At 40.6% G+C, this 27,597-nt stretch overlaps 1 protein-coding gene across 3 annotated transcripts; it reads left to right on the top strand.

Moving 5' to 3' along the window:
* Window positions 1-523: 523 nt before the first annotated feature.
* Window positions 524-26,495, top strand: lrrc40 (leucine rich repeat containing 40). Of its 3 annotated transcripts, none has more exons than XR_006378258.1 (15): window positions 524-773; window positions 5,500-5,681; window positions 7,164-7,237; window positions 8,485-8,614; window positions 8,722-8,845; window positions 12,555-12,694; window positions 14,110-14,282; window positions 14,674-14,764; window positions 15,241-15,286; window positions 17,870-17,972; window positions 19,435-19,542; window positions 19,703-19,813; window positions 23,243-23,320; window positions 24,496-24,581; window positions 24,825-24,966. XR_006378258.1 is itself a non-coding variant. In XM_044199020.1 (15 exons), the coding sequence occupies exons 1-15, from the start codon at window positions 629-631 to the stop codon at window positions 26,112-26,114; spliced, it is 1,797 nt and encodes a 598-aa protein (XP_044054955.1). In that variant the 5' UTR covers window positions 525-628; the 3' UTR covers window positions 26,115-26,495. The 3 variants fall into 3 exon arrangements, 2 of the variants coding, with proteins under 2 accessions (XP_044054956.1, XP_044054955.1); XM_044199020.1 differs by lacking the exon at window positions 24,496-24,581 and adding an exon at window positions 26,009-26,495 and having other exon boundaries at window positions 525-773; window positions 24,825-25,010; XM_044199021.1 differs by having other exon boundaries at window positions 24,496-24,967.
* Window positions 26,496-27,597: the final 1,102 nt, after the last annotated feature.

Genomic DNA, 27,597 nt, shown 5'->3' with positions numbered 1-27,597 from the left:
AGCCTTGTGTTTAATTAGCTGATACACCGCAAACAAGCGGAGGGTAGTATTCCAACTGACCTGATGGGCATCATGGGTAATGCAATAGACTTCATATACTTTAAACATAGAATGGAAGGAATGGGCCTAATCATTACCATTTTTGCAGTGTTGATAGGAATGATGCAATGTTGTTCCTACAACAATTTGTAATTGTAACATAATGTAAAAACAAAAGCTGCTAAAGCTGGATCTTTGACCAAACTCTGGTTTACCTCTCCCGATATGCTCAAATGACCTTCAGAATAAAATCAGGCAATTATATATTTTTCTAATATGTTACCAGTAACTTAGGTGGATGACTGATTTCAAGGATTTATGTGTTTTCTTAAACCACGACAAATTATGTGGTGTGAAGATAAAATACAAGCCGTGCCCATGAGGAGTATTTTGACATGTAATTTTTGCAGTTATGTGACAAGTCTTTAGTCTGTTTGGATTGAGGAGATTAAGCTTTTATTCTGAAGGATTCTGGACGGATAAATTGCTTTTGTTGCTGCTGGCGGGCGGAACGTGAAATTTTGCTTGTGGAGGTAAACAATCAGCTAGCTCAGTGCTACAAGAACTCATTTTACTAAACATATTTACAATGTCTCGATTCAAAAGAGATGATAAGGTGGACTCTCTGGCAGGCTTCAGGACGGAAAAAACAGAAGCGACCATTCCTAACGGTCTGCTAAAGGCAGCCAGGAAAAGCGGCCAGCTCAACCTGTCCGGCCGAGGTCTGACAGAAGGTAATTTTCACCTCAGTTTACATAGTTACAGTAACACTGAAAGTATAATTTTGCCTTTGAAATAAATAAATTTATTTAGTTAAGTATAACTATATATTTTTAAGTTATGTTTATGGAAATATACAGGGGCGTTTCTTGGATTAGAGGACATTCGGAGCTAGCAGTACAGCCCGGACCTCTGTGGGGTTCGGTGTTTCGGTTTAACGAGCGACCATGTTAACTGGCGACTTTTCAGCCGAATGCATGGTTGTCGTAGTTTCCAGGAAGAGAATATGTAGCTGTCTTCGTGAATGCCTTTGTTTAGTTTATCATCACAATGTCCAAAAAAACACGATTCGTCTTTGGAGTCTTGTTTGAGGAAACGTGTCACGTCGTGTTTGGAACGTTGCTTGTTGGTACGGGATATGATGAAGGAAGAGATGTGTAAATATGACAAACACATTATGTATAGACTATATATTAAATCTTTTGAAACACAATATTATAGATTATCAGTTATAGAAAACATGCACTATTATGTCCAGAAGTATATGAACACCCAAAAAGAAAGTCAAATTGCTGACCATCTCGTTCAAAAACCATGGGCCATGGAGTTGGTGTGTCCACACAATATAGTGAAGGGTAATGTAGGTGCAAATTGTTATTGTGATTTATCTTACAAAGAAATCTGTGTTAAACAGTGGCTTATTTGTGACTGCAGCAAATAATCTGCTATTGTGAGAAGGTGATTGGCTGCGACCTGCCATCATATTCCAGTTCTGATTCATATTCCAGGAGAATTGGCCAGTTCTTGCTCTGTATTTGTGCATGGATGTGTTAGCTGCAATTACTTGCTCTGCCTCTTCTGCCTTGTGGTATGCTTTTTTCCCCCAGAGGGTGTCATATGTTGTACAGATTGTGACACTATCTGAGACCAATTGGATTTTGGTCTGTCCAGAATAAAATTAACTTAACAGTTCTCTGTGTTCTTGCCTGGGTTGTAAGCAGTGGACGGACTTCAATTCAATGCATTTTTGGTCTGAAAAACATTATTTTTTATAGTGCAGCTGGTGCGGGATCTCCAAACTTCACTTTTTCCACGTGATTACATCAACAGAAGCATTTGCTTCATTATTTTGTAGCACTACAATTACATTTTGAATGAACTGGTTTTACAGCGGCTTATTTGTTTTGGAAACTGCCTCCTGTTTTTGAGAGACTGCTGGCAGTGTGCTATATACATTTTTTTTTATGGTACTCCCACAAAAAAATAACGTTAGTAATGGCACACTTCGGTAGTCTCCCGACTTTTCATTTATTTTCAATTCATGGCACAAGTTCGAATCCTGAAAGAAAGAAAGTAGTCCCCCCCACCCTTTTAAGTTTAAAAGAGCTTAATACTTCTTCAACGTGATACATGTTTACTCAAACAGGCCTGAAAGACGAATATGTGTATTCAAAAGACTTATTAGAGATATACAAACACAGGAAGAGCAACTTGCTGTCTTCCAGTTTTCAACATAACCAACAAGCTACGTTCCAAACATGACTGAGTACATGACATGTTTCCTCAAACAAGACTCCAAAGATGAATCAGGTATGTTTTTTTGACATTGTGATGACAAACTAAACAAAGAGGCATTCACGAGGACAGCTACATATTCTCTTGTAGTTTCCCCCAAAGCTGTCGTAACTATGACGCATCCGGCTGAAAGTCGCCAGTTAACATGGTTGGTTGGTCCCCCATAAAAAAATTTGCTGAACAAGCTCAATTTTGATGCTTTTATATGCACTCTGGCACCTTATTTACATTCAAAGTAAATGTTTTAATCATTGAAAAATTGTAACTGTACCTCAAAAACTAGGGTTGCAAGATATTGTAAAAACAAAATCATATTGCGATTATTTTGACAGATATTATGATTGTGATGTTGATGTGATGTTTCACGATTTGTGGGAATGATCATTTTTGCATCACAATTTTCATTTTCATCAAATAAACTATTAAAATCATGATGATGTGACATTTATTGGGGTCTATCCCAAACAAACATGTTTTCTTACATCTGGAGAACAAGATTTGTAGGCCAGGGCATCTCTGCAGCACTACAGTCATTCATTATAATGCTGTTTTGTCACACATTTGACCTTTTAGCAAAAATTTCAGCTTCTGCGAACTTGGCCATATTGCTATTTCGATAATATTTGGATTAATTGTGCAGCCCTATCAAAAACTGTTGTTTACTTTCCAGATGAATTATGAATTGGGATGTTAAAAATATTAATAGTTGTTAGTAACCAGTGTTAGTATTGAGTAGAAGCAGAATACATCTATCATTAAACATTTATTGGAAAAGCAGTTAAATGTATTTATTGTTAACACTAGTTTATTGGAATATTAAAAATAAATATTAAACAATCAGAAACTAATGTTTTATTTCTCTGATTCACTGTTTCTTGCTAACTAGGCTCCCTCTCTTCATTCACTCTGTGGCTTGCTCGACCACAGCTGCTCATTTAGGCCAGGGAGGAGGACTTAGCTTTTTTAGTCTAATAAATAAACACAATAAACTCACAAAATGTCAAGAAAGGAAATATTCTTACACTTATTTTCATTATTAAATGGAAAAATACAGCCATACGCCTACTGAATTCAAAACAAAATAACTTATGCTCTGCTCATATCATGTTCACGTAACTTGGAACTCAAACAGACATTTATACACCTTGCTTTCCTGGCTCAGCATGAGAGGAGGTTTGTGCAACTACTTCAGCTTTAACTAATTTTTACCAATATAAAATATCCATTTCTTCCTCACACTGTGCGAGCTAGCTAGCATTTGGCATATCAGTTGACAGACCTGTAAGTCAATAAAGCTGCCTTTCCACCAAAAGTACCAGGAACTTTTATCCCAGGAACTACTTTTACACACACACACACACACAGACACACAACATTGGATGAAGCATTAAGAGAACAGAATTTCCAATTAATAGGCTGTTTGTGGTTAACGTTATGTGTTGCTAACTTTATCCAGTATCCTATCTTAATCTGTTATCTGTTAATGTTCCCTAAATCTACAAATTTAGTGGGGGATAATCCACTAACATGCTTTAATGCACATGTTAATTTGATTCAGATGTACTGATGATATAAAATCTGATTCTTTGATCCCTTTAAAAGTGCCTCACAAACAGTCTTTTCTGCTGCTACTCTACTGCGCTGCTAGTATTTTCTGCTAACTTCCGGGAACTATTATGAGGCTCCACTGGAGAGAACAGAGACGGAGACTCTCTCTTTGCTTGGCTCTGGTTTGCACCATAGACTGTATATAAACATGGATGGCATGACAGCTCCCCAAAAGTGAGGCCAAAACACCTCGATTGCCCCCTGGTGGCTGGCTGAAGTATATGTCATAAACCCCGCCCCCTTCATGTTAGCTAATGGGACATGGGCCAAGTACACGTCAAATAAATTTTTCCCAAAGATGGTTTCTGTCATTGTAGGTAGTTCTTATCACGCGGATAATTTTTTTAACATTAGTTATTTGATGTTATAAAAAGGGGGTTTCACGTCATAATTGACAACTGAGGCCGGCTCGCGAATGAATCGGTTGGGTGTATGGGCGGGACCCATAGACTGTATAAAAGAAGTGGATACAGCCACCGTGATGTCACCCATTGGTTTGTGGACTACCGTTTTAAAGTTTGGCATTTTGGCCTTCACCATCTTGGTTTTTTGGAACCAGAAGTGACTGTATTTGGATGCAAGGTGCATCAGTAATTCACATTAACTGTTAACATTAATTGGGATGCTAATTTTGGCTTAAAACAGAATGTACTTACCGGAAAAAATTTACAGCTGACTCCTTAGTGTCTTTTATAACAACCAAACGCTGAACAACATATTTTTAGGCGACCAAAATGTTACAATTAACTTTCATGAACTGAAAGCACACTATGAAAGGGTCAACACCAACAGCATACCCTGCTTTATCGTCTATTTTACTCTAAATGGGACCATCATTTACAAAAAGAACATCATGCTGTATTGAAGAAGAGTTGAAACTAGCGATTGAGACCATAAACTCATTAGGAAAGTGTTTACTAAGGTAATAAATCAAGTGAGAAGTAGGGTCATTTTCTCTCAGACTTCTATAAAGTCTGACTTATTTTTGCAACCAGTGGAGTTGCCCCCTGCTGGCCATCAGAAAGAATGCAGGTTTAAAGCACTTCTGCACTGGCTTCACTTTTCAGACCCGGAGGTTGCCGCTTAGCGGGATCTCCATACTGCAGCTCCAACCCCACTATTGCGTAGACTCTGGTTCCAAATGACGAAAGATGGCACCTCCCGTATCTGGGATATTTTGGCTTCATTTTTGTACAGTGGGAGGAAGTGGGGATGCATTTTCCACAGTCTATGGTTTGCACCCATGGGTCTCATGATCCTGTAAAATGGCCTGATAGATAAGTGGCAGCAGAGATTATAATGATAAATGAACAAATTAATTAATTTAGATTTTCTCCCTTTCAGTTACAAATACATTGCCGAACAATGATATCACTGCTGGAGTACCCAGCACTGCAGTGTTTCACGCACAGAACACTAGTCTGTGTTGTAGCTGCTAATGAAGCAGCTAAAGCAGCCCTGTGACAGTTGCATAAAGATAATGCTGAAAATCACATTGTTTCCCTTTAACCAGTTAAATGAGTGTGTGTGTAATAACCATATTAACACGTGTCTCAGTCCCTCAGAATGTGTATCGTCTAAACATTGACACACCAGAGGAGGCCCAGCAGAATGTGTCCTTTGGTGAGTCAGATCGCTGGTGGGAACAGACTGAACTCATCAAACTGCTGCTCTCATCCAATCAGCTTACAAAACTGTCTGATGACATCAGACTACTGCCTGGACTCACTATACTGGATGTAAGTAACACCAACTCAGTCAGAAGAAGCCTAACTCAGTAACTCATTCACCAAGTAATACACAAATCCTAAATGTGTTATGAATATGTCAAACAGAAAAGGCACGTGGAATCTGATAATTTGAGATGTGTTTTGTGCCATACCAGTTTGACTTCATTGCAGAAATTCAAAATTCCATATGTGGTTTATCTTTAAATTTCTAAAGGAGCTAAAACAACGCTTGTGTTATAGACAGTAGGCAATTTGAGGGGGGATGCCATCCTCCTTGTTAGCAAAAGGACCAAAATCTGTCCCCCTTGTTAACCTGCTCAAAAGATGCTCTGTGCTTTGTCTTGTAGTGGTGCTTCACATTGCTGCTTTTAATAAATGGCATGGTCTCTGAACATATGAGACATACTGGTTTTGAACTGCCTGTGGGAAGATTGATCTCCCTTTGTGTTTTTGTGTGTGTGTATCTCACTCACTGACTGACTCGCAGGCCGCTAAACCAGTGCTGTAAAGGCTAGAAAAGCTGCACTGGTTAAAATAAAAATGCTCCGTCAAAATTTAATAATTCTCAACAATTTATCGATATTCTCTACAATAGATGGGGGGAAAGAAAAAGTGAGGCAGCAGCATGAGAGAGGCCGGGTCAGAAATGAACAAAGCTTGGAATTAAAGTTCCCTTGAATGCTCTTAAACTTTTTTTTTTTTTTTTTTTTTGTTGCTGTTTTCATTTGTTATTTTTTCAAATAAAACAAATCTTAGTGCCGCAAATGGAGTGTTTATTTGACAATATAACATAATAATTATACATTATTTCAGCTGGAGTTGGAGTTTAATAAATGCCCCTAAAAATCAGTTCAAGGTGCAAAATAAAGGCCCTCCGGCGAGGATGGCAAAATTGCCTACTGGTTATAGATGTTAGAATGGATGCAAAACAAATGTTATACTGTCTGCAGAGACCACTTGGAAATATTTTACTGATTTTGTTTTCCCTGCCACCGGTGGGGTCATAGTTCATTGTTTTCTCTCGCCATTTTGGGGTTTCCTCTTCTGGTTCATGTATTCTAGTTGTTGTTATGTCTGCTTCTGCCAAACCTGAGTAAAAGCTGGTTCAAAAGTACAGCAAAGTGTACATTTCTCTGTCAGGTTACCACAGCTTTTATTATAACAAAATGGCTTTCAAGAATCAAACTAAAACTAACAGAACTAAATGAAAACTAAACTGAAAAACAAAAATCTGAAATGGTCTAAAAACAGAAACAAATTTTAATTGGTGGATCCAAAATAACATTAATCTGGGATAAATTGACCTAGAGCTCCTGTAATGTGGTCCTAGCCTAACTGATTAACTTTCTAACTGTAGAACCTGCTATGTACTAAGTCACTGAGTAAATACATAGCATCTATTTTGGCTGCCTTTTATTACTTGCAGATATTGATGAAATATGAGACATCAGTATCATTTGTCAAACTAAAATGTAAATTTTGCTCTGGCAGCTCCATGACAACCAGCTGAACGGTTTACCTAGTGCTTTGGGAGAACTGCAGGAGCTCCAGCAACTGTGGCTCAGGTACACACACACACACACACACACACACACACACACACACACAGGATATATCCAAGCTTTTGAATTGACTATTATAACATGATGTAATAGTGATGTTTTTGTCATTTCAGTCAATACATAGCAGCAGCAATTTAATTCTCCACCATTTAACATGTTAAAATTTAGGTCAGTTTTACACTAAGCTGTTACTCTTAATCATTCAAGAGATAATGCACACATTAGCTTTGTGAGGGAATTAACCTGAAATCAGGAAGCAAGAGGTAAAACAAGGAACTGATACGTAAAGTGACTGAATGTACAGTTGTGTGAAAAAGTGTTTGCCCCCTTCCTGCACACACTAGCTAAGGTACTAGCTAGTCATGTAGCCAGCTGCGTTGAGCTAAACAGCTACAGTACTCACACTAATATAAAAATCTGAAAACAGTGACATGATCATACACTTGTTCTTTCTCCCTGTAGCCATTGTTGCTGTGTGGCGCTCACCTGTTTTTTATAATCTACTATGAGATTTGTTTTCAGCAAGAAAACACATCGACTACACTAACGCTAGCTAACGTCAACATGTATGTAGACTGTCTAATGTCGAGCAATGTGGGTTTTCAGCAGGCAGTCATTTCTTGCACAAATCTCCCAAGGAGAGACAAAATAAGTAATGCTGCTTTATTAAAACACGGACAGCAGTCTAACCAAGCAACGTGACTTCCATGAGCTGTGACTGGCACCAGATAATGGTGTTGTGCCTGGAAGGGAGCGTTTGATTTGTTGTTGTTCCCATCCTTGCCAAATTTGTTGACTGCCTCACTATTCAAGTTGTCGTTTGCATCAGGAAATACACACATGCACAAACAGGACCTATACACATGCATTAATGTATGGAGAGATGTCAGAGCAAGGAGGCTGCCACATAGTCAGGTGCCCTGAGCAGTTAGGGGTTCGGTGCCTTGCAAAAGGTCACCTTGGCAGTGCCCAGGAGGTGAACTGGTACCTCAACAGCTTCCAGTCCACACTCCGTACTGACTGGTCTGTGCTTGACTTGAACCAGCCATCCTCTGGTTCCCAAGCCAAGTCTCCACGGACTGAGCTGCTGCCGCCAATTGCCCAAACATAACTGTTGTCCAATTCAGCTCTGTCAGCAGCACTAAGCACTGAGTGGGACTAACCACTGAGAGCAAAATGAATGAAAAATATATATATGATTTTAAAATGAAATCAAATCTTATCATGTGTTTGTTCTCCTGTGTGGCCAGTCATAACCAGCTGAGATCACTGCCAATGGAGGTTTGTACTCTGAAGAACCTCCGTAGCCTTACACTCCAGCAGAACCTGTTGGAGAGCCTGCCAGAGGTACTGGGACAACTGGAGAACCTGACGGAGCTGGTAACTAACACATACTTTATGTAGTGTATTACACTCCCACCAGGCTCTTTCTACTGTGTTGTGTGATTGGCTGACGGAGGTGTCCTGTTGGTTGTGATTGGTTGAAGGACCTGTCCAACAACCATCTGAAGGGCCTGCCCTCCAGCCTGGGTCGTCTCACCTGTCTACAGAAACTGAATCTATGTCACAACAAGCTCAGCTGTCTGCCTGACAGCCTGGCCCAGCTCACAAGTAAGACCAGCTATACTGCATGTCATGGCTTCTTTTCACACTTGATGTACCATGAAGATAGTAGCCTTTATTTACCTCAACAGAAAGAACCAGGCCTTATTTGAAACAGGGTTATATTAGAGAAAGGCCTTTCTAGTATTTTATTTTTTTAGCATAATCTGTATGGAATAAACATCATGCCATATCTCGAAACTGGGGGAAAAAGCTTCTGAAATCAATAAAAAAAGTTTTGAAGGCTTGCATAATGTTTTGATAGGCCAAAAAGAAATTCAAATCTCTGCAAACATTATTTTGTATTTGAGTTTTTCTTCACAACTGTAGCACTCTTTTTTTGTCAGTGTTTCTCTAACACGTTTTCAGAGTTTCAAATTTGTCACTGCTCTCTCCTATTAGTTTGTTTTCCAGGTTTGAAACTTTGTAAATGGTGATCTGAAAACTGGTGTGCATATGTTGGGGCAGAAAAGTTTTGAAACGTTGAAACTTGAGTTTGAGGGTGAATCTTTATTTTGAATCTTTTTGCGGATGTACATTTGCACTCGTATTTCAGACTGTTCTTTTACAGCTGAGTTTAAAACACTCACTTTTCAGAGATCTGCCTATACATTAGCGAGCTTGCGAGTCACATGATTTCTGGCAGCATTGTCTCGCAGCTCTGGTCTGAAACTCTGAAACAGAAGGTTAGGAAAGAAAAAAAAAAGTGGGATCCTAAAGGCAGGGGCTTTTGCTCTTAAAGGGACATTTCACCCCAAAATCAAAAATACATGTTTTTCCTCTTACCTGTAGTGCTATTTCTGCCTTTTTTGAATATAATGTAACTAAATGGCACTCGGCTTGTGATGCTCAAAGCGCCAAATACATACAATACATACATTTGAAAAACTCAACAGCATGACCCGGTTACTCAAGATAATCCACAGACCTTGTTGTGAGCAGTTTCATGTAGTAACTATTTTCTTTCTACCAATAGTTCCTACATGAAACTGCTCACAACAAGGTCTGTGGATTATCTTGAGTAACTGCGTCATGATTTCTGGGAAGAGACATTGCTGTTTTCAAATCCACTTTATTAATGTAAAATAGTACTTTTAAATATTAACCTTTTTAAGTGGATGGCCAGTTTTTGAGACATTGAGTTATTGGTCCCTGATCCCAGGGTGGTGCCCCATTATTATTAATCCATAATAATAATTTTGATGATAATAATTTTATTATTATTAATAAATATATTCATTATTTGCTAATAACCCAACCTGCCCTACCAGATCCCAACATAACAAAATACCAACAGCATCGACAACAATACAGTCTAGTAAACACATAAGTAGCACACCTTGTAGTGTCTGAATATACATGTTAAAGGTACTATTCTGTCTCTGACAACTCTTAAAAGCTGAAAGATTGAATTATTGTTATTGTTTATTACACTATCTCCATCACCTGCTGCTGTTTGATTGTCAGCTGACAGAGATTCAATGTCATACATGCTGCCTGAATTCCATTTAACTGGGTTTTGCTACGTAACAAGCGGCATGGACAAATGGAACACAGCAAATGGCCACACTGGAACGCGGGGTGAAAAGCCTACTGTCATAGCCTCCTCCTGGCTGCATCTCACTGCCTCCCCAATCTCTCTCCAAGAACGCTGTCTTTTGTGTGTCTTCGTAGTCTTAACAGAGGAAGTGACAGAAATAGTTGTGTGAAGAATTTAGTGTGAGAGAGAAGTTCAAATCTTGCCTACTTTCACACTTGTGCACACCTGGCCAATCACTGCATAAAGTTCAGACTTTGGAAAGGTGTGGGGGAAGAACATTTCGACGATGTTCGGTAGTCTATCAAGCATACCAGTGTTTCACCATTTTAATTCTACTTAATTTTCCACCTTATTTTTGTGTTCCCTACTTTAATCAGCTCACCTTGCTCTTCCCTTCAGTTCTCTTTTCCCCACACACAAGCGCACACACCTACACCTCTGTTGGCTTGTCGCGCTCCGCCTCTTTCTGTCTCCATTGACTTTCTTTGTCAGCAGTATGTTTTGTGAAGTTGCCCAAAAAACACAACTCGCGTTTTGGATTTTTTCACCTGCAATTCCATTTTCACCACAGCAGGTGAGCCGCGTGTGGAGGAGGCGTGTTGTTAATGACTTAGCCCATTGAAATGGTTGAAACCAACGTGGTACAGACAGTGTTGCCAATTTTGCGACTTTCTCGTTATATTTAGCAACTTATACAGACCATCAGGGAGAAGGTGAGAAATATATTCAAATATATTATACTGTAATTCATTCCAATGCATGCTGCGGCTCTTCTGCCAACAGTATTTCTCTTTCTCTCCTCTCGTGCAGACAGTCAGTGTGTGACGTGTGGGGCAGGCAGCTTCTCTGTTTCTCTCTGGATCTCTGGATTAGGATGTTAAAGCTTGTAAATATGTAAATAGTTTGTTTGCGCTTTTCTCTCACTCTTTCTCTCTTTTTACTCCCGTAGTGAGTTTGTGATTATTTGGCCAAAGATTTCTCTATCTACGTTTTTAAATAGTGTGATCTTCTCCCTCTGTCTCTTGTAGATGGTTTATTTATTTATTTTTTTTACTTTTTTACTTAAAATACACAATGTCCCCATAGTGAGTTTGTGATTATTTGGCCAAAGATTTCTCTAGCTACGTTTTTATATGTCTTAAATTAAGGTGATCTCTCCCCCACTGCACAAAGATTTATGCAAATTAATGTGTGATGACGTCATCTGGCGACTTTTAGCGACTTTTGGAGCTAGTGCTAGCTACTTTAATTGGAAAAGAGTTGGCAACACTCAGTACAGAATGACATCAGTACCAACAGGTACACTTACAAGCTTTTACAAAACAATGGCAAAAGAAGGCCTATATTAATCAGGAGACTCTCTCTCAGTGTTTCTCTGCAGAGCATGTGTAATTGTCAGTACACCCTTCTGGCTATAGCAGAACAAACAGGTACGGGAGGGGTAGATTGAACAATGAGGGGAAAAACGCAAATGATGTAGGGTGCTAAGTTTTTTCAACTTGAGGTGTTCAGAGCGCTCCTGAAAAAGAGGAGCGCGAGGAGCGCAAGGCGCTCCAGGCGTCTAAAAAGCGAGATGCCCAGGGTGCATGAGCAGTGCGCAAAATAGGGCTGAAGGATTTTGAAAAAATATGTAATTGTGATTATTTTGATTAATATTGCAATTGCAATACGATTTGCAATTTTAGAGGGAATGATCATTTTTACATCATTATTTTTATTTTCATTGAAAAACATATTAAACTGTTTATGGTGTGATTTTTGTGGGGATCTGTACCAATCAAAGATGTTTTCTTAAGTCTGTAGAATATAATGTGTAGGCGAGGACATCTCTGCAGCACGACAATATGTTATTTAAAATGGTATTTTGACACACATTTCGCCTTTAACAAATATTGCACCTCCTGCAATGTGAAAATTGCAGTAGGCCATATTTAAATAAAATGTCGATTAATTGTTTAGGCCTAGCACAAAATGCTTATTGCCTATAGAAAACAACTGGAAAAAAACGCCTCTTATTGCAAAAACTGCGGCCTAAGGCCCTGAAACACTTGTGCATTCGAGAAGCTGAAAAGTGCAGTATTTTGTTCTATGAAAAAAATCAATCTATCATAAAACCTTGACCTGCTGCCCAGCCCTATAAGAGTATCTGTTTGACTGAGTTCTGACTTGATTTGACAGATGTTAAGCTGCTGGACTGCAGCAATAACCATCTGACTGAAATTCCTGCCAGCCTATCAGAGATGCTTGCTCTGGAGCAGCTCTACCTCAGACACAACAAGCTCCGCCTCCTCCCAAAGCTCCCTGCACCTGTGCTCAAGGTAACCCTAGCAACATGAGAGTTTCCCCTGATCTAAAGCTCATTTGAGGTGTGAATATGCTGATAGCGTTACATTCATGACCAGATTTAGGCTGAATTCAGACCAAATCAGACGTTGCTGCGATTAGCCGCAGGGTTGTGCGGCGGTGTGTTTGGGTGTGGGCGTGTTTATTTGTTCTTTTAGAATGTAACCGCTGTGAAACAATCAGAAAATAATGTTTTATTTCTCTCATTTCTCGCTACCGGCGCTCCCTCTCCTCATTCACTCTCTAGGTTGCTCGACCACCGCTGTCTCTCTCTCAAACAAATGGACACAAACGAAAGAAAGCTTCTTGGTATCACTATTTTTAAGCATACACTGCAAGCCAGACACAGACGTCGAAGCTGGGTACTTGAAATAAGCCAAGCAACTGTGGAGCAGTTTGACCGGTCTGATCACCTAATTGGCCACCGCAGTGTGACGTTGCTTGCGTTTCTCCAAAAGTTGATTTTGTTTCAACTTTTCCACCACCGCAGCCTAAACCGACTAACCCCACTCAAATGAATAGAAGGGCTGGCGTCTTCGCCACAGCGCCTGATTTGGTCTGAAGCCAGCCTTACTGAGTTTTCTGTGTGTTGTTTCTGATACAGTCTGCTCTTGGAGTCATATACTGTATGTTATTAATTAAACAGTTACAGCAGCCTAGGAGTGCTGTCATCTGAAGTGTACTGTCAGAGTCAGCAGCAAACTGAAAACTGATTCTTACAGTTAAAGAAGTATAGATGTTAGTTTGGCCGTTTGTTGCATAAGGGCAGGCAGAGCAGGAACAAGAGCATTATGGGTAATGTCTAATAAATAAAGTTGCCTTGCAAATATGATTAAAATAATTTTCTTCTGAAAATACCAAATTTACTTGAAAATATATATGTATTTTGAAAGCTTGTCATGATTCATACCTGCCAACACTCCCGTTTTTCCCTGATGCTCCCGTATTTCAAGGCCATCTCCGGCTTTTGTTGTTTCTCCCGGGAAACTCCCATATTTGCATGGCCCTCAAATGTCGGAATAATCGTCATACACAGATCCAAATTTTTCTGATGTCACCCAAGTTGCCAGATAGTCTATGAAACCCAACTCCACACACTACATACAATTTCAACCACAACCTAGCAACCCACAACCCGATCCAAAGGGCGTGTGTGCAGCTGCTCTCTGAGAGGGGCAGAGGGGCCATCGTCAAGGCGTGCCCCCCCCCAACGCCGGACAAAACTCCATTATTTTGAAACCTAAATATTGGCAGGTATGTTGATTATTGATCATTAACATTGCCAATGGCCAATTAAGGAATTTGCATCCCTATTTTAGATCAGGGAAATGTTGTTCATATTATGGCCTCAGGAAATATAGTTTTGTTATTAATTTTTTTGTGTCTGTAGGAGTTGTATGTTGGGAACAACCAGATTGAGCAGTTGGAGACAGAACAGCTGGCCTGCCTGACAACCATGTCTCTTCTAGAACTCCGAGACAACAAAATCAAAACCCTCCCTGAACAGATCACCTTACTGAGCACGCTCACACGCCTCGACCTTACCAACAATGACATTACCACGTAGGTCACTGGCATCATGACACCATAACCTCCTATAGCAGTTAACTGTTTGTCCCATGAGCCAAATACATCCAGCCAGTAACTTATATAATCACACTTTGATCATTCACTGCTCACAGGGATTTCACCAGGTGGATTCCAGAATCAGCCATTGGAACACATTTATGTACACACGTTCTCCTACGCTATTTTGTATTTTATAATTATCTTCATCTAAATATTTCTGGGTGTTATGTGATCACACTAAATTATTTCAGTGTGATGGGACATGTAGGCATGCAGGCTTCCAGATCAAAAGACTTCAGAAAATATTTACCAGTGCACATTGTCAATACACTTTCATCACCTAAGTTTCAGGTATTTTCATGTGAATTGGAGCTATCTCTGTCAGTCTTCCAGCATCTCTCAGCCTGCTGCCTAATCTGAAGGTGTTACTGTTGGAGGGAAACCCTCTGCGAGGAATCAGGAGGGACCTGCTCACTGTAGGTGACACACTAATGACACAAACCCAGAGCATGCACAGTAAAACAGATGAGAGAAGGAAGGAAGATGAATGTACCACTGCATTATCTTCCTTCCTTCTCTTCGAGCCTGCACAAATACTATCTGAAATCACAGTATTAACAACCTATAATACACTGCTAAACACAGTTGTGTTTTACTTCACTAAGAAGTATCTAAATCTTATCCAGATGTTAATGTTAAATTGAAAACACATCTTGACAAATTAAGGACAAATATATAACACAATATTAGTGGCTGCAAACCAGAATTGATAACTGTTCACTACAACTGTCACAGTTAATACGAGATGGTTCTGTATTTATGGAATTTCAGTGACCTGTTTCCATGTAAAACCTTCAAATCAGCTGGTAATATTCACGTACTGCTTCACAGAACAAACATTCATATTACTATTCTAACTTCTAACACCCCTCTTTTGTTGTCATTATCACAGAAAGGAACCAATGAGCTTCTGAAATATTTAAGAGGAAGAATTAAAGGTACAGTTCACTTGTGCTGACTTCAGATGACGTCACTTTTGACGACTGAACCTACAAGGGCTGAAACGGTTCAATCAAAAACCTGTAAAGTGCTGTTCACCACCGTTGACTCAGTGACTCTGTGTGAGCCACATCAAAGACAAATTTCTATTGCCTTGCGATGGACAGTAAAGTTTTTCTGATTCTGATTCTAATTGTTTCAGCAAAGCTCACAAACCCACAAAATGAGAATGATGTCTTATCATCACCGAATTTCCCATCAGTGTTTATCTGTTTCGCAGAGAATAACTGCAACATCAGGTTATTTTTCTTACATTTGTGCCAACATCACTGGTGGCAGCAGCAACAACAGAAACAGGCATTTCTTAAGTTATCTTAATTATCTGAGCATGGAAGTTAATTCTTGAACTTGTAATCAGTATGATTGACAAAATAATACCAGATCAAGGTCCACCAACTAGCTTCTTTCTGAACTTTTAACTGCATCTCAAAGTCTTCATCAGTGAGTGCAAGGGAGGTGCATAGCGGTTGGCACTTCTGACCAGGACATACACACTGTTAAATCAACAGGGACAGCCAGAAGCATAAAATGGCAAATTAAATCGTCAGCACTTGCAAATAGTATATAATCATTTTTAATGATGCACAGCAGCAGAAAGAAACAGACATGTTTCAGCCCTAGGCTTTCCTCAGTGTTTCTGAAACATTTCTGAAATGAACGCATCATTAAAAAGTATTGGTAACACTTTTATTTTTTATCTTTTATTAGGGTACACATATTCACCATTAACTAGTTGCTTATTAGCATGCATATTAGTAGCATGTTGGCTCTATTAGTCATTATAAAGAACTTATTAATGCCTTATTCTGCATGACCATATTCTACAACTATTAGGCTATTAACCAAGAGTTTTCCCTCAATAACCTCCCAATTATTGCTTATTGATAGTAAGTAAGGAAGTTGTTGTACATGAATTACGGTCTTAATATGCTTTGATCAATATGGGCCGTGTAAGGTGGTAGTACCACAAGAATAGTCATTCTCCCTTAATAACATTTAATAAATATGGTCTATTCTTATGTAACAAAACACAAAACTACAAGTGTTAATAGTGTCCAAATAACTCTAAATGAAGTCTTTCTATGTTCCCCATTCTAAAGTGAGGTCTTGCTCATAACTAATTCGCTAGTAGTTTGACACTTATTAACCCACACAAGTTCCCTATTCTAAAGTTGCCTCCTCTTCACTCTTAGTAAATCCATTATTCTCTACTTGCACAATGTAGTATAACGTATATCCATTTTACAAACTGCACGTGATGTCTGTTTACTTACTGTCAACTCAACGTTACCTTTGCCTCCAACCTTAATGATCACCTGACAATGCTTTTTCAAGTCAGTTACTTCACTTTTCACAGTTAGCTTTGTACATAGTGTTATAGTATTTACCATTCATTCATTTTTGTATATAGTATTTTTTATCATTTTGAAAATCACTTCTTCAATTCAATTCTTACAGCAGGACTGTTAGAACATCGAACCAAAGTTACACAGAGTCAGCACTTACAAACCATTCATCACCTTAAGATCGCTGCTGGTATTTGCTAAAGACAGGACCCCCTGAGAGGAAGAATGGAGTAGTGTAAGACACCACAGACGACAGCTGCAATGTGAAGGGATTTTGGCGTAGTGGCTTCAGTCAGAATTGCAGGTCACATGAGGTCCACAGGCCCGACAAGACCCAGAGAAGGATTCGTGACTAGTGTGCCTGCTCCATGGCCCAAAAAAGCAGAAGCCTGAAAGCCTTTTTTGCAGTATGCACCTAGTGAGCAGCTTTCTTTGAAATGGGGGCGCCATCTTACCGTGCGTTCAGACCGCCGCCGGCGAGAGCTTCAAAATTCGCTCTTGCTGGCCTGCCAACAACACTGTAGAAAGATTCTTGGACGCTCTGACATAGATGAAATAGGTGGCAAAGTTTGTTCGAATGCTTAACAGAATATAAGCGCGGGACTTCTAAATTCTGATTGGTTGCCGCCGAACCGCGTCATAGCTCATTACCATTAAGTTGCCCAGACTTAAACTTCCCTTGAAACCCACACCATCCAAGACGCGCCGGGTCGCTGCTCACCACTGGCTCACATAGAAAATGAATGACTTCCGGTCACTGACTCTCTCGCCGGCGGCGGTCTGAACACAAAGTTAGAATACAACATCCAGATCTCTTAACACAAACCCTTTGAACATTACATAAGTGAAACTGCAAGGAGCCTAGACAAGAGACTGAATGAACAGCAGAAACAGACAATATCAGCTGTCCGTGAACACCAGACCAAAACTGCTCACAGCATCCACTGGTCAAAGGTCGTTGAGTAGGAGTCAATGGACAGCCAGAGAAAGATCAAGAAGAAAGACATTCGCATGTAACACCACAAATCACATATCACAGGGTGTCCAAATCCACCTGAACAGAAATCTTCATGATTCATTTCATTCATTCATTCATTTCTTGAATTAATCAAATATTGAAGTTAGGGATTATAAATCGAAAAATTGTCATTGTGTGTGTGTGTGTGTTGTTTGCAGAGGAGCCTGAGAGAGCAGATGAAGGACATACAGCTATGACATTACCCAGCCAGGCCAGGGTCAATGTACATAACATTAAAACTCTCAAGTTATTGGTGTACAGGTTAGTGATACACACTTGTGTCTGTATTTTCCAAAAACAGTCAAGAAAAAATGTGTCACTCCAGATGTCAAAAACAGCAAAAGAATCATCTCATGTGTTAATCTTTTGGGTAAATTTATTTGCAACCAACAGGCTGAAAAATCTGCTGAAGCGTTTCAATACCTTCATCAGAGCATGGTGAAACACTCTTGTCAGTTATTTACTTGGACATAATATAATCGTAGTATTTGTTCTTGTTATGTAATTGTTATGTTAACACATGCTTCTCATACAGCTGCCATCTCGGTCTTGTCACATACAATGTTGAAACAGCTGATTGTTCCAGGTTACTGCCTTTAATCTTGTCAGGAGGACAGTGAATTTCAGTTGCAGCTGCATCATGAAATACTTAACCACCAGGAGGCAGAAAGACTACACGCCAAGGGCCTGTTTCACAAAAGCGATTTATGAGCTGGTGTGCAGAGAGTTACAATCGGATCAAACATATTGGAAACAAACTCCCAGATTAGACAAACATATTTGGAAGAGATAACAAAGGTGAATGATAAAATACTTATTCAAACTGTCTGATGCGACTAGAGCCCGATATGTCCGATATTAACAGCTGATATTAGTTTATCACAGACATTTTGGTATCAGCGTATGTGTTATCAGTAACAAGAAACGTCAGTACTGAAATGTCAAAAATATGTTTGAGGTCATTTAGAAACAGTGTCTTCATTACATAGTTTGTCCACCAGTAAAATGTCCCAATAACAACATATTTGGTCACAATTCTTTAATAACCAAATTAAATAACCTTACTTACTTTTTTGCTTTACTTATTTATTTATGTCTTAGTTTACAATAACGGTTTATAAAGAGGGCTATCTTATCCAAGTTCTATGTTTGTTTATGTGTTTATGGGGGGGTGGAAGAACAAGTATTGGCCAGTCTATTGTTATCGGACATCAATGTCGGCCTCAAAAATCCAGTATTCAGAAGACCTTCTTGCTTCGACTTTGACCTTCTGTAGTCGTGTGCACAGTCTTCCTGTGCGATGAGGAATTATTAGCGACATTTCAGGTGTGCTCACTTCCAGTTTGACCTCCAGATAAAGTGGTGTAGACAATCTACATAAACTGTTAGTTTGTTTCCAACCTGTAAGTTTGTTTCTGATCATCTGACTGCTTGTGTTTTTTGACCCAAACTTCTTTTTAGTGATTGTCAGTCACTGTGTTCCCAGATCTTAGTAATTACTTTGGTGAGAACAGTGACTGATCAAAACGAAATAAGACCCAAGTTGTAATAAATTGGAATGATACTCGAAAGCTATATAGAGCTGCATAGTTGGATATTAATGTTAATTGGTTTCAGTCACTTTCACATCACAGTCATTTAAATCAGTGTTTATGTCAAAATGTTGCTTAAGGCTTAAGAGACTAATTATTGTTAGTGTAACTTTGTGTGTGTTTGTGTTTAGTGAGAAGCAGGCAGGAAGTATTCCAGATGAGCTGTTTGATGCTGCAGTAGATCAAGGTGTTACCACTGTTAACTTCAGTAAGAACCAGCTGACCTCCATACCTCCCAGGTACCCACACACAACCATACACACAATCTCACACACCCCACTTAGTGTGGTTGGTGATGACATTATCACTGTGTGCCAAAGATCAAATATTGTATCACAACAGAAGGCTGTTTCAACACAGAATATTCTCAAACTAACCACACGTGTGTTGTGTGTGCAGACTGGTGGAGTTCCAATCCTCAATGTCCGATATCAATCTGGGTTTCAACAGACTGACCTGCTGTTCTCCTGACATCTGCAAGTTACTGCAGCTGATACACATCGACCTCAGGTACACACACACAGGCGCAGATCAACACATAGGTTTACAGTGCATTTCCATTTTAAGACTGCTCTATAGAACTCAGTAATGCATATTGGCATTGTACTAAGTTCTGCTTACACAGTATTCACATGTAGGGCTACAACTAATGATTATTTTATGAATTAATCTGCCCATTAATTTCTCGATTAATCGAATTTTCTATAAAATATCAGAAAACGGTAGAAAAAATGTCTATCCCGCTTTCCCAGAATCCAAGATAACATCTTCAAATGTCTTGTTTTGTCCAACAGTCCAAAACCCCATGATAATAATGATAAAAAATCATGACTGCTGTTTGCAGTTTGAATATCCAGCAAAATACTTTGCATACAGCAACCTAATGTTTTGTCATTTTTAACTCCACTTGGACACTGTTAAATTGTATAAAACAGGCAGCAATTCTATAAACATTGATTTTATTGAGTTGATTAGAGTAGTGAGAAGTGGGGGTGACGTGAGTGTCCCTAGTGCTTATGATGATCATTAATTAAAGGAGCAGTTTGTAGGATTTAGTGGCATTTAGCGGTTTTCATGTGCACATGCGCCAACGTGCAAGCTGCCTGTTGCCGTTGCTCCGTCTCGTCGTCTTTTCCAACTATTAGCTTTCCTTTTTCTTCAAACTTTTGTGTAAGTGTAGTTTAAACTACACTCTACAAAAATGAGAGTAGAAAGTGTTTTGGTATTTTTTTTTTTTTGCCATAAAACATAAAACCGCTGCAGAACAGCTGTTTGGCAGCATTGATTACACCAGGGAACAGCTGATCACAAAATGGACGAGCTAACGGCATTAGCCCGGAGTCAGACGGAGTTCCATGAGTGTAGTTTGAGGTGCTACTCAGAGACATCCAGTATATCCCAAACCATAACGTTTCCATCGATGGCTTTCAGACTGTTCGGGCCGACAGGGATCACACCGGGAGCGGTAAGCGTAAAGGCAGCAGGCTTGCTGTTCTGGTCAACAACAGATGGTGTAACGCTGGTCACATTACCATCAAGCAGAGTATCTGTAGCCCGGACATTGAACTGTTAGCTGTGGGACTCCGGCCATATTATCTGCCATGTGAATTCTCACATGCCTTTGTTGTGGCTGTTTACATCCCCCACTCTGCTAACCCGGCATCGGCGTGCAACGCCATTTACACCGCCATAGCACAACTCCAGACTGAACACCCGAGTGCACTCATATTAATCTTGGGTGACTTCAACCATGTCAGTGTTTCAACAACACCGACTAATTTCACCCAGTATGTGAATTGTCCTACTAGAGAGGAGAGAACACTGGACCTGCTGTATGCTAACGTTAAGGATGCATACCGCTCTTCCCCCCCCCCGGGTAGGTCAGACCACAACTCGGTTCACCTCAAACCCTGCTATGTGCCTCTAGTTAAAAGACAGCCTGCGACCACAAGGACAGTGAGGAGATGGTCAGGGGAGGCCTATGAGACACTTCAGGGATGTTTTGAGGTGACTAACTGGGATGCACTCTGTGAGCCTCATGGAGAGGACATTGATGGGCTCACTGAGTGCATCACATTAACTTCGGTGTGGACTGCAATGTCATTGTTATCCAAACCTCCCACATAATGAAGACCCTGGAAAGACTGGTGCTGGAACAGCTGTGGCCCATGGTCAGACCCCTCCTGGACCTTCAGTTCACCTACCAGCCCCGGCTGGGAGTTGAGGACGCTATCATCTCCTGCAGAACCGCATCTACACCCACCTGGACAAGCCGGCAAGCACGGTGAGGATCATGTTTTTTGACTTCTCCAGTGCTTTCAACACCCTCTGGCCAGCCGTGCTGGGTGAGAAGCTGGCAGCGATGCAGGTGGATGCCCCCCTCGTGTCCTGGATTGTTGCCTACCTGACTGGCAGACCACAGCACGTGTGTCTGCAGCACTGTATGTCAGACAGCGTGGTCAGCAACACTGGGGCCCCCCAGGGGACTGTCCTCTCCCCTTTCCTCTTCACCATCTACACCACAGACTTCAGCTGCCACACAGTCCTGCCACCTTCAGAACTTTTCTGATGACTCTGCTGTGGTGGGATGTATCAGCGGTGGTGATGAGACTGAGTACAGGGCTGTGGTGGGTAACTTTGTCTCATGGTGTGAGCAGAACCATCTGCAGCTCAATGCGACAAAGTTTAAGGAGCTGGTGTTACTACAAAGGGCAAAGGCACCAGTGACACCAGTTTCCATCCAGGGGGGGCAGTGTGGATATTCTACAGGATTACAAGTACCTGGGAGTACATATGGACAATAAACTGGACTGGGCTAAGAACACTCAAACGCTTTACAGAAGGGCCAGAGCCGGCTCTATTTTCTGAGGAGGCTGAGGTCCTTCAACATCTGCCGGACAATGCTGAGGATGTTTTATGAGTCTGTGGTGGCCATCCTGTATGCTGTTGCATGCTGGGACAGCAGGTTGAGGGTAACGGACGCTAACAGGCTCAACAAACTGATCCGTAAGGCCAGTGACATTGTGGGGGTGGAGCTGGACTCATAATCCTCTAATAAGCTACACTTAAATTGACAGTACTCATTATTGCACCATTACTTATTACTTATATTATTACATTGTATTGTATACCGTACATACTTATCAACCTCTAAATCTACTTTGGTGCTTAATTTATCTTACCTGTATTATAGTGTATTATATTTTGATTTGCTTAGTACTTCTATTCCTTCTATTCTCAAGTGTGCATTGACGTGATAGTGAGCAGCTGTAACAAAAGAGTTTCCCCTTGAGGATCAATAAAGTATTTCTGATTTCTGATTCAGATTCTGAAATTGCCATTTGCAACCATTTGAATACCATTCGCCTCACCCTCCCCTTCTAAGCGCATAGGAGAAACTATGGTGGCCGCGAAACTTGCGAAAAACGCGAACAGCCCTATCTAGAGCCAGTGTTTGGTTTGTCCGTTCTGGGCTGCTGTAGAAACATGGCAGTGCAAACATGGCGACCTCCATGAACAACAACCCGCTCCCTCTGTACATAAAAACGGCTTATTCTACGGTAATGAAAACATGATTCTTGTTTTCAGGTGTTTATACACTAATTATAACATACTTATAAATATTATATTCCATTTCTGCCAACAGCTTGTCATAAATGTTACACACTGGACCTTTAAGCCACGGAGATAAAAATTCAACTGCACAGTTGAAAAATCCATCACTTTATATTGTTATTATAGAGCTATTACAAAACATTTACATAAAGGAGAATTATGTTTGAATGCCAAAAAGCCATCACTTTAACAGATAGATGAAACCAGCAATGTTACAGATTCCATGTCTGAAAAGAGCTTAGGAACAGGATAAGAATAGAATTTTGATATAGAACCGTTAAAGGGGTTAATATTGTATTTATGTCCTGCCTTTTTTTCTTTCAGGAATAACCAGCTGACTGATTTACCATCTGAAATGAAGAACTTAACTAAACTATGCTCCATTATCCTCAATTACAACAGGTAACTCGCTGTTTCATGACCAGTTCAACACGTTAGCTACTGCTTATTTTTTTCTGACAAACCGGAGAGTTTCAGAAAGGGCATCAATGGCTGTCTCAGGTCCCCTGCAACATAATCAAAGTGTCTTCTTTAGTTAAAAGCATTTATTTTTGTCAAATATTTCATGATGTCCCATCAGGCTGTGTGTGTGTGTGTGTGTGTGTGTGTGTGTGTGTGTGTGTGTGTGTGTGTGTGTGTGTGTGTGTGTGTGTGTGTGTGTGTGTGTGTGTGTGTCAATATTTACTTAGTTTCTCATTGGTGAAATTACTGATTCTAGAAAGGAACACCTGTTCATTACAGTTACTTACAGATACTAGACTTGAACATCCATCTATCCATCCATTATCTATACCTCTAGATGGCATTGCTCTCTCCTCTCTCCTGTTGCTTTCAGCAGGTATTTCTGAGAGTACAGTCTAGACCTGCTCTATAGGACAAGTGCAATGAGATAACTTCTGTCATGCATTGGCACTATATAAATTAAATAAATTGAACAGCCATTCATGCTCACAGTCACACCTATGCAATTTAGAGTCTTCAATTAACTTAACCCGCATGTCTTTGGACTGTGAGGAAGCCGGAGTGCCCAGAGAAAACCCACGCAGGCAGGGGAGAACATGCAAACTCCACACAGAAGCGCCCCAACCAGCCAGTGGTTTCGAAACCAGAACCCGCTGTCAAAGAATTGATTTCAAAATACTACTGTTGGTTTATAAAGCACTGAGAGCCAAAGTACATTTCTGATCTTCTGCTACATTATGAACCATCCAGACCTCTCAGGTCGTCTGGGACAGGTCTGCTTTCAGTCCCCAGAGTCAACACTAAACATGAAGAAGCAGCATTTAGTTTTTATACACCATATATCTGAACAAACTCCCAGAAAACTGCAGGTCTGCTGCAACTCTTAGTTCTTTTAAATCAAGGCTGAAGACTTTTCTGTTTGACGCTGCCTTTTATTAAATCAAATAATTATTAACTTCTTACACTTCACTGTATAATTTTACTCTGTTTTATCTTGTTTTTATTTTCTATTTAACTCTTTGTATTTTTAAATGTCTTTCTATATTGCCCTATATTGCTTTTATGTTTTATGTAAAGCACTTTGAATTACCTTGTTGTTGAAATGTGCTATACAGATAAACTTGCCTTGTCTTGCCTTGCTGTGAGGCGACAGTGCTAAGCAGAATAATTCAAGCTGTGCTCAGAATGTTACCATGCAAAGGTAAAAAAAGATCCTTTTAAATATTTTAAAGACATGTGTTTAGAGCACTCACTGTGTCACAGGGATAATTGTAATGAATGTGAAAATGTATGTATAGCGTCACCTCTGACATCACCTGTTGGTCATGTGGCTCAGGGTAATGAGTTGGTGGGAGGAGCTCCGGTGTGACCTGTGGCTCAGAATCAGAAATACTTTATTACAGAGGTACAGTTTGTACATTAAAGGTCTTTGTACTGATCACAGGTTCAAGTCCTTCCCTGAAGTCCTCTATCAGATAGTTTCCTTGGAGACGGTGTTGCTTGGTAACAACCAGGTGGGCGGGGTGGACCCTTGTCGTCTGATAAAGTTGGTTCATCTGTCAACACTGGATCTGTCAAACAACGACCTGCTGAACATCCCCCCTGAACTGGGCCTGTGTACCAGCCTCAGGTATGAGCAAAGAAACAAAAGTCTGGACACTGCCCTGTCTCCCAACATGTGTTTGTGTCTGAATTCCTTCACTGCTGCACACCACCAGCTGCTGTCTCCAGAGTTTATGTGATAGAGAAAAATGACACTGTTGAGTATTTTTCCTGTGTGATGTCCACTGCATTCTAGGAGTCATATTATGATCATGAGGTGTAACTGACCCCAGTGTTTATCCACTTTTCCTCAATCTGCATCATTTGCTTTTTCTTAAATTTCCTTTCAGAAACCCACAAAAAAGTAGAATGAAGTCGTTCCATTCCGTTTTAAGTGCACCGTGTTCCTACTCAAAGCACAATCTGTCTTATTAATGTACAGTACGAATGCAATTCTGGGGAAATCCAATACCATGATATAGAGCGACGACAACACAAGTAATATAACTAACATTAGCTAGGTTGTGGATTAGCAAACTGCCCCTACAGTTGCTGCTGCAAAGCTAACAGCCAGAGAGGACGAGACCCAGCCAGCAAACCAGCTCCGGACAGTGATACTCACAACTCTCCTGCTACTATAGCAAACATCACAACAACAGCATATCTTAGCAAACTAGTAAGTAAGCTGAATGTCCGTGGGCAAGTCATATAACGTTACCTGACACACAAATCATGGCTGGAATAGTGTTGTGTGGCCCGGTCCAAGCCATTTTTTTATTTCCCATTTACAGAGCCAGGGCTGTGTTTCAGCGCACACACAATTCAATTAAATTTTATTTATATGCCGCCAATTCATAACAGAAGTTATCTCTTTGCACATTTCCTATAGAGCAGGTCTAGACCATACTCTTTATGATATTATTTACAGAGACCCAACAAAACTCACCATGAGCAAGCATTTGGCGACAGTGGCAAGAAAAAACTTCCTTTTATCTATTTTGAAAATTGGATTTAAAAAATCAATAATTTTAAATCTGAGTGAAAGTCCCATACACCCGATAAATTGAAGCATTTGTTGTCCCTCAGGTGTCTCAATCTGGAGGGGAATCCTTTCCGCACACCCAGAGCAGCCATCGTGGCCAAAGGAACGGATGCAGTGTTGGAGTACCTCCGCAGCCGCATACCTACATGACCCCTGACCTCAGCTGAGGCAGCTTCACCACCATGATCAACAGATCTTTTTTGGGCTTGCATTTTCTCCTTTCTTTCCCAATGTTGACATTTAAATGCATCAACAACAACCTGATTATTCTTTATCTTTATTTTACACAAGTCTCCACAGTTGGGATGTCACCAGACTGTCTGCTTGGTGAAGCAAACCTGTAGCCAAAGTTTCCCTCTGAAGTTGTTAAAAAAAAAAAATATGAAAATCTGAATTTTAATGTTGCTCCAGTGATCTGGTTTGTGTCGAATGTCTGATTGTGATGAATATTTCTGGACAATCAGATTCAAACGTGTGACTGAAAAGAACCAATGGCACTTTGCTTAATAAAGTTGTTGCTAAGAATCATAAGGAGTGGTGGGAATTTTATAAACGTGTAGTAGCAACAGTTCATGATCCAGTCCAAGCGCTGTAAGAAGTACTTTTCACAACCTCAGTCACAAAGTGCTTCTCAGAACACAAGCTCATTAAAACAACACAACAGCTGTAAGCAGCTATAAAACCTAAATTAATTTTGTCAGCTAATTTTAGACGTCTGGATTTGAAGTTATTAGAGAAACAAGCTGAGCAGACGCTCAAGAAGCCATGGCTCCACTTACCTCACCGTCTGGCTGCCAGAGCTGCGTCTGTCTCGGCAAGAAGATCGCTGAGTTTCCATGCTCTACAAAACTCCAGGAGGCTGAGAGGCACTTGGACACTATCCTCTTTGGCCCTACACAAGTCACTGCCACTAGTGCTGAAGAGATGGATGCTGCTACTTCTCCAGCTTCTGCTACTGCTCCAACCGCCGCCTCTGTCCCTGCTCCTGTCACCATCCCTGAGGACCCCTGGATCACAGCCCTTGGGGCAAAATCCAAAGCCCAAGTCAACTCTACTCCATCACATCCTGAGCCATGGGTTGTGTTCGACAACCGCAAAAAGAGAGGGTGACTCTCCTTTCATACTCCCAAAACCCATGTCATCCAGCTGGAAAATTGTTATGACATCCTCGACTTACATGAATTTCCTCCACTGGCTGGAAATCCAAGGCCTCCTCCACCTCCCATGATATTGAGTTAGTCCAGTGGATCTCCATTGCCCTCGGCCCCCCCACTGAAGAGACCTGGACGATCTCGCACCAGGCCCTGCCGCTCAAAGCCAAACTTCACTCCAGCTCCACAGGGCTCTTCCTTGACCCACTTCTCTGACCATCCAAATCATCTGCTCCCTCACCACCGCCAGATGCTTTTCTCACCACCCTTGTTATCGGTGATTCAATAGTGAGGCACGTCAGGAGAAGATCAGCTGAGACACACTGCTTCCCAGGGGCTAAGGTGTCTGACATCCTGGACGAGATCCCCAGTATCTTGGCAAAACACCCCTGCGCTAGGAATGTTATTATCTATGTAGGCTGCAATGACGACTGAAATCTTGAAACAGGATTTTAGCAGGCTCCTTCACTCGCTGAATGACT

This window comes from Siniperca chuatsi, linkage group LG6 (assembly GCF_020085105.1).
Source record: "Siniperca chuatsi isolate FFG_IHB_CAS linkage group LG6, ASM2008510v1, whole genome shotgun sequence".
Taxonomy (NCBI): Eukaryota; Metazoa; Chordata; class Actinopteri; order Centrarchiformes; family Sinipercidae; genus Siniperca; species Siniperca chuatsi.
Note: the sequence above shows the minus strand (reverse complement) of the source record. Positions and strands in the feature narration are given on the sequence as shown.

Excerpts from the sequence above, each read along its gene's own strand:
- lrrc40 (XM_044199020.1), top strand. The coding sequence starts at position 629 with ATGTCTCGATTCAAAAGAGATGATAAGGTGGACTCTCTGGCAGGCTTC. Across the intron at positions 774-5,499 it reads CGGCCGAGGTCTGACAGAAG|TCCCTCAGAATGTGTATCGT; the intron begins GTAATTTTCACC and ends CACGTGTCTCAG. Across the intron at positions 7,238-8,484 it reads CTCCAGCAACTGTGGCTCAG|TCATAACCAGCTGAGATCAC; the intron begins GTACACACACAC and ends CTGTGTGGCCAG.